Source organism: Nesoenas mayeri (assembly GCF_963082525.1).
Source record: "Nesoenas mayeri genome assembly, chromosome: 9".
NCBI classification, from domain to species: Eukaryota; Metazoa; Chordata; class Aves; order Columbiformes; family Columbidae; genus Nesoenas; species Nesoenas mayeri.
This window is the reverse complement of record NC_137557.1, coordinates 12,589,066-12,600,607: the sequence shown is the minus strand read 5'-3', so window position 1 is coordinate 12,600,607 and position 11,542 is coordinate 12,589,066. Positions and strand designations below refer to the sequence as shown.

Here is an 11,542-nt window from a genome sequence, read left to right as displayed (position 1 = left end):
GGGATTTCCCTGTTGCTCTTTGCCAAAAATTCCCCTATACTCTGGTGGTTTTGTGCCAGCTGATTACTTGGCTGTTACCAGTCACCTGAGTCTCAGTGTATTTTTTTCTAACTTGGATTTGTGATGTATATGAAATTATTTGGGGAGGACTTTGGGATTCTCTGGCATAAGAAGTACTAAGGAGGCTGCTCAATCAGTGCTGGACCTGCAAGGTTGCTTTGCTTAGGAGTTCTTGTGCAGAACTATAGATAAATTATGTGATTAGGTCATCTATATTATTCACTAAAGAACTGAATTATTGCCCCATGAAACAGTATGATCATACTCTTAATGCTGAATTAAGACTTGCTTTTACAAAGCAATTTCCCTGTCGTTTTAGTGATGCTTCCATATCACAGCAATTAGCTGTCAAGGGGGAGGGTGTGCTGGAAGTGGTGTGTGATTCTTCACGAATTTTCAAGTGAGATTTTCCATCCTGCTCTGTGGTCTCCTGTATAGCACAAGGTGTTTAAAGCATGGGGATGTGCTGTGCCTCCTGCTCCAGTAAAAACCTTTCTCCTTTGGATCATGATTAAGTGGAAATCAGGCACCTGGTCTTTGTGTTACAGGTGGCAGTTCTCACTGTTCACAGGGCCCTAGAAAGAAAATAAAGGTGTTTGGCTTTGAACTGTGGATATTGAGTGAAAGTGATGTGACACTTTAATCATGCAGATTATGTAGTTCCAAGAGCTGTGGTAGCATGAAGGATGCTGATTTTTCGAAACAGAGCAAATCTCATTCTAAGTCTCTTGGAACCTGCCCATTTCAGCTGTGAAATGAGGGCTGGACATTAAGTAATGGGAATGAGTGGAAATCTGGCTAGTTGATTTTGAAGTCTTGCATGGAAACTTGACCTCCCATACTCTTGATCTGACAGTCAAAACCTCCATTAAATGCCTCAAGTTCCCGTATGCAGCCTGTTACAAAAGCAGGTATCCTGCTTAGGTTGCAAAGTGCATACAGATACCAGTGACCTTCTAAAGTACAAGTGGGTTTTCCAGGGTCTTTAACTGATGCTTCTCTTGCAGGAAGCCCGTTGAGGAAAATTCTCCATGAATGTACGTCACAATGATGATGACCGACCAAATTCCGCTGGAGCTGCCACCGTTGCTGAACGGAGAAGTAGCCATGATGCCTCACATCGTGAATGGCGATGGATCACAACAGGTCAGTCAGCTTTGCAGAAAATGGATGGTTTAAATAAACTGTTTCTTGGCGAACATGGGATTTTGAAGATCAGGAAGGTGGTTTTCCCTAGCACTGGGGAGGGCAGAGTATTTTCTGGAGGGCGGAAATCTGCCCTTACACTGGAAACACATGAAAAGCAATGCTTTAAGTACACTGTTAAATTTAATGTGACTATTTGCATGTGTGTTCATTGAAGTTAAAATGATGGATTGAAACAACGGATATAAATGCTGTGGATTCGAGGGCTTTGCAGAAAGTTAGTCTCATGATAATATCTGTGATGAGATTTTAAGAACTTAAAAGTGCTGAGGTTGTAAAAAAGGGAAAGAAGGAAATGGAGAACTGAAGAAGAGTCCTATGATGACTGCTGTTCTTTACTAATCTAAGTGTACTGATCCCAGCAGTCCCATGTATTACTCTGTGCTTCATTATAACCCTCAGAGAAGCAGAAGTGAATTCTGAGTGGGCTTTTGAAGGATGGCAAGTTTATAGTTGCCTTCATATTTTTCTGAGAGAGATTCTCTAACAAGGTTGATCAGAAGTAGGTAGAATGATTATAAGACCATAAGGATGCCTTCATGTCAGGATACAGCCTGGAGGTGGAAGCTGATAAGTTGATAGGTTCACAGACCTGTCATCTTGGGTTAATCTTTCTCTTTGTAGAACATCTACCCTAGCAATTCTTTTGTGTTGTTCAGTTTGGTTCCCTCGTGATTTGAAAAATTTCAGCAAAATATTGTAATCAGGGTAGAAAAAAGCTGTCCTTCATGAATCAATATAAAATGTCATTCTGTTACTTCTCATTCCCTTGATCATTTGTTCCTCCACCTAAGCTGTGTTTTAAGCTATACCATCCTCAAGAGGAAGAATAATTTCCGCTTTTCTTGGAAGCCTTTGAGTCTGTCTGCTTATCTGGGTTCTCACTACAATGCAGAATGTCATTGTTGTTGTGGTTTTTTTTAAAGTCATTTCTGCACCGTGTACTTCAACTTGAAAAAAACAGAAAAGAAAGCTTTTAATGGCTCTGTTTACCAAGTCCAATGTTCATATATTTAAGCATAGGAACAATCTTATTAATATTGGATAGGATAATTGTTCCTTAAATATGCCTTTTCTTCCTTGCAGGAAACCATTTATCAGGTTAGACTGTCCAGTGGGTCCTTCTGTATCACAAAGAGTAAATGGAGTGTTCTGGGCCCTACTGTGAGATGTGACTTTAAGTCCAGTCTTTGAATTTTCCCATCAGTGATGACTCGGCAGCCTTGCTTGGCAGATGCCTCCACTTGCCTTTGAACTACATTATCTAATATTTTGGGAAAAAAGAATTGCTGATATACTGGAAGTGCGTTGCTTTTGCTGTGCTTTACAAATATGACTCAGCAGAACAGTTCTGGCCTGGGTTCCTTTTCTGCATAAATGTTTATTGGATGATGGTTGTAGACCTCATCACTTTAAGTAGTTGTAGCTGGAATGCCAGATTTTGGTGAGGCTTCTTTGGTCTGTTGTCTAGAAAGCTTAGCTGCCTTAATGCTTTGTCATTTTCATCCTATTTCTGAAAGCTTAGAAGCCTTTATGCTTTATCATTTTGATCCTATTTCTGATGTTTTAGTTGATGTCTTAACTTAAATGTACTGTTCTAAAATGCAATGAAACTGGAATAAATGCTTTGTTTGATCTATGCATATGCTAGCTGCAAATGGATTATGGTAAGTGTTCTTAATGTTATTTCTGACATAATGTAGAAGCGACTGTTGCGTAATTGTTCAGATATATCTTAGTTACTTGTAAGGCAACAGCAGTCTTTAGATTCAATTCATATAAGAATGACTTCCTTAATAAAGATGGTTTATATTGCTCAATAAATAGGTGCTAATTTTGTGAAGGCATGTGCTTTTCCAGGGTGTAATTAACATGTCTGTTAGAAGCTGGTGGGAGATGAGGCATGCGGAGTTTTCCAGACTGCGATGTGCCCAGCACACAGATCGGAGCCTCGTGCTCTGGGGTGGGCAGCACTCACCTCTGATGAGGTGCTCTGGGTGCACTTGCTGTTCCTTACCATAGCATGTCACAGGACATGTGAAGCCTCAGCCATGCAATGCTGAGCTTCAGGGAAAAGGTTGTTCTCAAAAAACCGGTTCTTATATATGTGGAAAAAGGCAGAATGGAGCTGATAAAACACCTTAGCTTTGTCAGCAGCCAGATGGAGAGGGATGCAACAGGGAATTCTGCCAGTAAACAGTCATGTATTGTAGGACAATTGCATAGGAATATTCATTTGTTTTATCTTCCTGGGGATAAGTGCTGCAGAGCTGTATGGGGCAGAGCTAGGAGTGCCTTGGCCTGCTCGACAGTAATCCCTCTTCTCTAGACTACCCAAAATGGCCTTTCTAGCACTGGCCTTTTTTTTTTTTTTTTTTTTTTTTTTTTTTAAGTTTCCCACACTTCATTTCCACTACTGCTGACTGTATTGAATGCTTTCATGTTCCTTCCAGAGCTGCTGCTTACTCTGTTTCTGCTTCTAATCCACTTGTAACTCCTGTAGGGATTCAGGGAGTGATAATCTTTTGGTTCAAGAATTTCAGTGGTTTCCTGTAGGTACTCCACTGCAAGCTCTAAAAAGCTTGGAGTATAAAGTGGAGGGGCAGCTCACTGTGCCATAGCACGTCTGTGCAGAATGCCAGGCAGTTTAGCTTGGGAAGTTTTATTTTGGCTTGATTTGTTCACTGCACCTGCAGTGATATATCAAGTTTTCTGCTTGCCCGCTCTTTCTAAAGGCGTATTTACAAACCCTGTTTTTCCACTGTTTGGCTCAAGCCCAGACACTGTATATAGCGCTGTTTGTGCTAGTTCTTGTCTTTTGGGGTCACACACTTTGAATAAGGGAGATGTGAGGAACAAGTTTTGGTACCTGCCTGTAGCACAACAAGCCTGTGTGCTGTGCAAGAGCTTGCGAGTGTTGAGCTGGCCAGGTTTATGCTGCACCTGCACAGGGGCTGAGCTGAGGGATTGAGCCTTGTGCCAAAGTTTAGAGTTACTTCTTCATAGTTTCTTGAAATTTTTTCTTTATATACTTGTAGGAATGCCCTTTTGGGTGAGAGGGGGAGATATGTACATATGTAAGGCTTGTTATATTATAACTGGTACACATCTAAGACACCTGAGCTGCGAAGCATCCATCCATGAAAAATAAAGGATGATGACATTTCCTTCTGTTTAAATATACTGACTTTTAAAGCTGATTCAGTAGTCTTAGAGAAGGCATTTAGACTAGAATGGATGGCAGGGGAGTTACTTCAGCAAACTGAGGGCCAGCGTTTGCTCTCTAGGAAGTCTCTAAGGTGAACTTTTCTGGAGGCATTTTAGCTGAAGGATGTTGGTGGGCCAACTAGGAAGCCGTTCTCACAAATGTGCAGTGAATAGATCTTCATTAATCTTAAAATGTCTTGCTTAATCAGAGCAATTTGTTACACAAATTTACTAATTTTTATGGTTTTTTTTTATTTTTTATGGTGCCGTACTCCCCCAGCTCTATGAAGCATGATATATCTAAACAGAGAAGGGAAAATCCACCACAGTGGAAATGCTTAAGGCAGGGTTTTAGTACAACAAAGCAGTGCGAGGAGCTGTTTGACCTTAGCAAGGAAAAGGTTCTTAGAAAGTAGAAGTGTTTTAAAGCAAGCATTGGATTGTATTGCATCACATGGATGCACAGGTGATCTGCAGCAAAGCAGTTAGGAGATGGTCTGCTCTGAAAGTGAATTTTCTTCTGTGTGCTAAAAACCACTTGTATAAGTAAACCAACACTATACAAAATACGTCATAGCACATGCCCTTTGTCCCTAGCAGATTGTGTTTTCTATATTTGTATGAGACTGTTTACCCACAATGTATATAATTCTATATTCCTGAACCCGAGCTTTACGCCTGTGTTAGACTTTGTTGGCAGGTTCATTGGGCTCTTCCCCTGCTCTCAATAGGCACAAGAGTTGGATAGCAGGAACAAGGGGATGTGAGTGACATGGGTTTGGCTTGTCATGAAAACTTGGTCTGGAGACAGCAATTGTTACCAAATTGTGTGTGAGAGATTATAAATATTTATAGTAACTGAGCCACTTAGTAACATTAATCAGTCTTAACAAACATGACTTCATAATAACATTCTTAAATGCAAAATAAACCAAAAAAGAAGTGTGTTATGGAGATAGCAAGCTTTCTCTGACAATGCAGCAGGTAAGGCTGGGCTTCAACACCGAGTGGGTTAAACTGCTAAAGCAAACATCCAAGTACTTTTTATGGAAAATAAAAAGCCTTTGGACTGTGCTGCTGTCACAAGCTCCGGCTTTTCAGATGTGAGGAGGCCAGGGGACTGAAACTGATCTGGGCTGTCCTTGGGCCGCAGGCCGTACCCTTGTGGTGCTGCCAGGGCCACCGAACCGCCTGGGTTCCAAGTGACTTTTCAGGCTCTCTCCCCTCTTGCTGCTCTCTCATAAACCTGGGGATGATGCATATTGGAAGAGTCACAGTGCAATTAAAGATTGTCTGTGTTTGTTTTCATTAAAATCAAGATGTTATCTTTAGCTTTATTTTTTTTATTGCTTTCCTCAGATTTTTTAATTAAAAGCTTCAGAAACAAGGCGTTCTCATGAAGATCCCTTGAGTAGAAAGAAACAAGAAATTCTGCAGCCTGGAATGCAGCTTATGGTTTTGCTGTTTAGGATGACATGGGAAAAAGAAATCCTTGAATTAGGTTGACATACTTAGTGTATATAAACAAAAGAAGTCACAATGTACCTCGATATTATTGGTTGAGGCCGTTGGGACAAATCGGGTCATTGGCTGGAAAATGCCCAGTATCTAATACTGGATGTGTGCTCTCTCTGCTTGCACTGGCGGAGGTTTAGGTTGGGCTCTGTAATTAGGCAAGGATAATGCTGCTTTATTTTGACCATCATAAACAACAGCTGTTATTTGGGATATAATCTTGAGAAAGGGTTTTTAATGTGGAAGCCCAAGGAATTATTTTCAAAGCACAACTGCAGACGTGCAAACGCAGGCACTTGGGCTGGAGACTGGCCTTTGCAATGACTCCTTGAAATGGAATTTGTAAATTGGACCCTTCTGATAACCAACCCTGGGGTCAACATGTGCCTTGTGTGGTGAGAGGAATCCCTCTCTCACGATCAGTCTTATATCTGCCATTTTTAAGTCATTCAGTACATGACACAGTTCTGCCATTCTGATCTATCTGCTATTAAACTCAACTCCTCACTTTGGGGAAAAGAGAGGTATTTTTTTTTTCATCTACATCAATCTGCTCAGGATATATGTAATATTTTGATCAGTTGGACCAAGTTCTTCCAAAGGTGTGATGTTGTGCTAGGGCATCTGGTTTATGTTAATCAAATGTGTTAATAAATAACCTGCCTTAATGCTGCTGGTTTAGCCAGATAATGCAAATGAACTAATGAAATACTTTTATGATTCTTTGCTTCTTTGCACTCGGGTTTCTGGTTTGTTGGTTGGGCTTTTTATTTAAGCTGAATGACAATGCTTTGCTCTGGGCTTCTTTTGGCCCGACTTGGTTAATCCATGCTTGTTCATAGCAAAAGATCATTTAAATGCTGTCACTTAAATGTTGATTGTTTGGAGATTAGGGATAGAATGGCTTTGTGCCTCTGATCTTTTCTGAACAATTAATTGTGCTCTGTATGCTGGACCAGATCCACATATTTGCAGAGAAATTATTGTTGCAGACAAAATAATGGCTTCCGTGTGTAATTTTTCCGATTTCCAGCTTGTGCTTTAAAAATGTAGCTGGAATAATGGTTTCTATAGGATTACTGTAATTCAAAAGGTCATCCAGGCAATAATTATTTTATGCATTTAGCTTAAGGAATTCAGAAACACAACATTAATTCAAATTCTGTATTTCCAGATTGAGTGATTAAATTCTGCCTACAGGTATCCCAGAATATAAAGACCAGACTTAAATTTAGAGAGAGTTTTCACAAAAAGATATAGATCTAGGTTTTCAATTTATACCAAGATTAATCCAGGTTTGGATTGAATTTCTGACAAAGCAAAGTTAACAGAAGTGTGTTTAAAATATTTGAGTAAGAGTTTCACAAACAGCAACAGCATGGGGTAAATGATCACTGGTGCCCAGTGAAACTCGCCATTAAATAAATAAATATAGATAAGAAGTTTAAAACTATTATTATAGGCACCTGAAATTTAATAAAGATGATTATAAAGTGCACTGACCTGGGATGTGTTTTGGTGCTTCCTGGTCTTTGTAGCATTCCTGTCATCTCCAGAATTGAGCAATGGGAGACTGGGGTGATATTTTGATTATTTAAAAAAAATATTGTATTTGTTACTAAATAAATAGTTTATTAGTTGTGTGTGCAACTGTTGAACCGTGTGTGTGTCTATGAATTTTTCTTAATGATATCTGAAGGATGAATTTTTAAAAATGCAATGGGTCAGCTCCCCTTATCCTGCAAACAACTACTTATTCCTGTGAACGTGAATCCCTGGTATGGCTTGGTGCTGTGTGCTGGAGTTTGTGCTGTCTGCTCTCATGTGCCAGCTGTCTGAAGATTTGTTTGTGACTGTCAGCATTTGGCCAAGTTAAACACACTGTCAAGAGTTTGGTGTTGGAACCCAAAACCATAACTCTTACCTGCACACAACTGAGTTACATCTTTATTTCAGCTCCGAAAACTTAGGTGATGCTTTAAATCTCTACCGGCTCTTGGACTCTGCTGGCACCCAAAGATGTAGCATACCAGTCTGTTTCCTCCCTGCCCCCATATTTCCTCCAAAGTAAGGATAACACAGTTGTTAGTTTAGGGAAATTTAGTTTTTGAAGATAACAGTGCAATAAATGTGTTTTTCTTTTGGCAGGTCTTTTTGGTTCAAGTTAATCCAGGTGAAACCTTTACAATAAGGGCTGAGGATGGAACCCTGCAGTGCATCCAAGGTAAGAGGATACACGGACGTGTGGATGAGCATTGCTTACGTTCTATAAAACTTGTTCTCTCATCTCTATAAAAACATGATATGGAGTTCTGGAAATACAATGAAGCACTTAAGATTGAGAAGCTGCAGACATGGCTGCTGTACATGTTACAGGACCTAAATATCTTGTAGTGAGTTATGAATTTCTTCTAAGTACAGGAGTTTTCTCGCTGTTCAGTCATTTACCAATATTTATATAAATGCACATGGTAAATAGAAATGAGAGATCCCAAGTTAAATTGAAAACTAGTAACAAATGAAGTGGCTATCTATGGAAAAACTATTTTGTTTTCATACAGCCCTTGGGAGGGACAAAAAATGAGCAGGGAACTACGGACAGCGCAGAGTGCTTAGAAGTCAGATTGGTTTTGAGCGGAGTTTTTAATCTATTCTTTAGAAGCAGAGCTGGTTAATTATGCAGTTTTGAATAAAAGCATGTAAGCAGTCATATGGTGTTTTACCTCTTGGTAAAATTGTGAAAATATGATAAATAGTGATTGTCTTTTTTATAAGAGAGAACCCACACAAAATCTTCTAACAGGTCTGAAAGGAGAAGCAACAAAAGACCTTTCAGATTGTATAATAATAACCGTGAAGAGAGTTTCTAGCTAGCAGCAAATACAGCTTTGAAGTGAAGCAGATGTTTCCCTAGGTATAGCGCTGTCTACAGTAAATACGGGAAGGTTAAACCAAAATTGTAGGCAATAGACTTTTCATAGCTGTACTGTTAATACTGTTTTCAGTGATATTTTTTGAGCTTATCCCATTATCTTATTTTTCTGAGAAGGGAGGTAGGTGGTGTTGCCTCCCCCATCCTTTCCAGATCTTAAATGAAGCAGTGCTCTCAGTGGGCTCGTCTTTCAAAAGCCTTTCCTAAAAAAGCAATAGTAATGAGGGGGGAAAGTTGGTTTAACTGTAAAGCTAGTGCATTGCCCCTGTATTTTGACTGAATTTCAAATCTACTCAAGAAAGAGTCTCAGAGTGCATCAAATGTTAAAACTGTACTGATCAAAGATGGCTGTGTTTTTAATTAAAATTTGTATTAGAAGGGACTACTGGATGTTACCTTATCTGACCTGCTGCTGACAGCAGGGATAGTGTTAGAGGTGGATCGTATTGTCCAGCACCTGTGATCTCTGAGGGTGGAAGTTGCTCCCATAGCAAAGAGTTTGTCCTTTGAAATATTTTAAATTTCCCATCTTGCATTCTCTTTGCATCTTTTCTGTGGCCCCTCATTTAAACAGTGAGGGAGTTGGTGGTTGTTGCTTGACATTTCATCCCCATGGAAATGAGGATTTAGTAGTTGTTTGAAATAGACAGTACAGAAGCTTCCCTGAACACCATCCAGATTTATTCAGTCTTGATGAGCAATAATAGCAGCAATTTAAAGCTGCTTGTTACAATTTACAGCCACGGTGCTGTGTGGTAAAAAATTGGTCGACATGGCAATTAACAGAGGAATAAAGCTGGCTACTCCTTTTATTTGAAATGAGTGCTTTATTTAGTTAGTACATTAAAATTTTCCATTTCAGATATAATTATGATACCATTTATTTATAATTTTTTTCATACTCAGTGTTGTTCAGACAGGGTATTTAAATTGAATGCAACTAGAAACCTCCTGGTTCTGTATTCCCAGTCATTTGACACATTTGTGCCAATGGGGTTTGTTTGGTAATAATCAGAAGTCTTTCATAAAACTGATTTAGAATTTGTAGCATAGAGTTGTCTCCTTTTTTCTGGTAGAGCTGCATTATTGGCCACCAAAGCACATGTGTTTATTTGTACGCACTCTTTAAGTTTGGTCTGAAAATTCTGGTATTGTTTTCATGCTTGAAGCTTCAACTCCTGCGTTGTTGTGAAATACTTACATTGCCGAAATAAGTACATGCTTCCAACACAGAAGAACACCTGACTGGTTTGTTGTTGCGTTTTTCTTTTGGTAAAGCTGTGTTCACAGTGCAATTTTGGAACTTAATAGTGATCAATCACGGAATAAACTGTAACCAGCCACCAAATATAACAAGATTAGGATTCATGACAGTTCTGTTTTTTCTGTGCTCTGAGGTTATTGTAAAAGATGGGCTGATGTGTGCAGTGGTTTTGGGAATTACACCCCCTCTTACTCCACAAAACTTATGTTGGTGGGTTTTTTTTTTCCTATGATATTCTGTGTATTTAAAGGTTAATGTATTCCCTATACGTGGGGCAGCACTCAGACAATTATGATGCATTTTCCTTTGCTCCCATGTTGCACTATGATTAGCAAGCTGTGGAATAATTTTAACACAGTGTTAAGGCAGCAGGAAAGTCTCTATTTGGTCAGTGTGTGCACCTGGGAGCTGGTAGCTCCACATTGAATGGATAACACTCACCTTTTCTTTACTGCCCCATATTCAGTGTTATGACATAAGATATACTTGTAAATAGGATTTATTTGAATTCTTATAAATGGAGTGATCCTTCTGAGTACAGGGAGTAAACACTTTTATTAGCAACTTGAGATGTCATGACTTGGTTACACTGAATTCTTCAGGATGTGTGAAAGCTTTGGTTTCCTTTGGCATATATCCATTCTGCAGGGACAGTTAACTTTGGGATATTTGTCTTTTTTTAAGCTTTTAAAAAAAAAAAAATACTGGTTTTATTTTATCTAATATGTTGTTTTCTGGGAAGTTTAAAATGTTCAGCATGTGGTCTTGGAACCTGTTGTGAATGTCCTGTTAACCACCACTTTATGTCCAGGACTCAGTTTGGCTCCGTGGCTGCTGCACATCTGGGGATGGGTGAAGATAATCTCTGGTAGAGAAAATATGGATCATGAAAATAGCAGAGAAAAAGAAGACCTAGTGAATCTTCATGTGTCTTCTCAAGGTTGGAAGAAGGACACTTGTTTGAGGAAAACCTCTGTGGAATATCCTCTGCTCTAAACAGCCTGAAGTGTAATTAGCCACTAATTGAGTAATCACTGTTTAAAAACAGAAAGAACAGATGCACATTTGAAGGTCTCTGTTTTGGAATAGTGGAGAAATCCTAAATACAAAACCTTTTTCCAATTGCTCAGGGTGTCACCAGTAAGATAATCAGCGAAAACTTCAAAAATGAAAATACCACGTTCCTAAAATTCTGTAAAACTGGAACAAATGTGTACTTAAACTGAACATGCAATGTGTTGCAGCAAGTGCTGTCTTCATTCCTGTTTTCTGTTTGCATGTAGCCAGAGGTGACTTGTTGAAGCTGATGATTTAAGAGCCCCGTAGATCATGGTGGGGGCTGGACTAAGCAGCTCATG

The 11,542-nt window shown here is 39.3% G+C and overlaps 1 protein-coding gene across 1 annotated transcript in view; it reads left to right on the top strand.

Annotated features, from left to right (window-relative positions):
- Window positions 1-1,095: 1,095 nt before the first annotated feature.
- FNDC3B (fibronectin type III domain containing 3B) overlaps window positions 1,096-11,542 on the top strand; it is a gene marked incomplete at its 5' end in the record, with an annotated part of 152,763 nt that continues 142,316 nt past the window's right edge. The window contains 2 exons of the mRNA XM_080349549.1: window positions 1,096-1,206; window positions 8,137-8,212. Coding sequence (XP_080205675.1) covers window positions 1,096-1,206; window positions 8,137-8,212 — 187 coding nt within the window. The remainder of the gene's footprint in view (window positions 1,207-8,136; window positions 8,213-11,542) is intronic.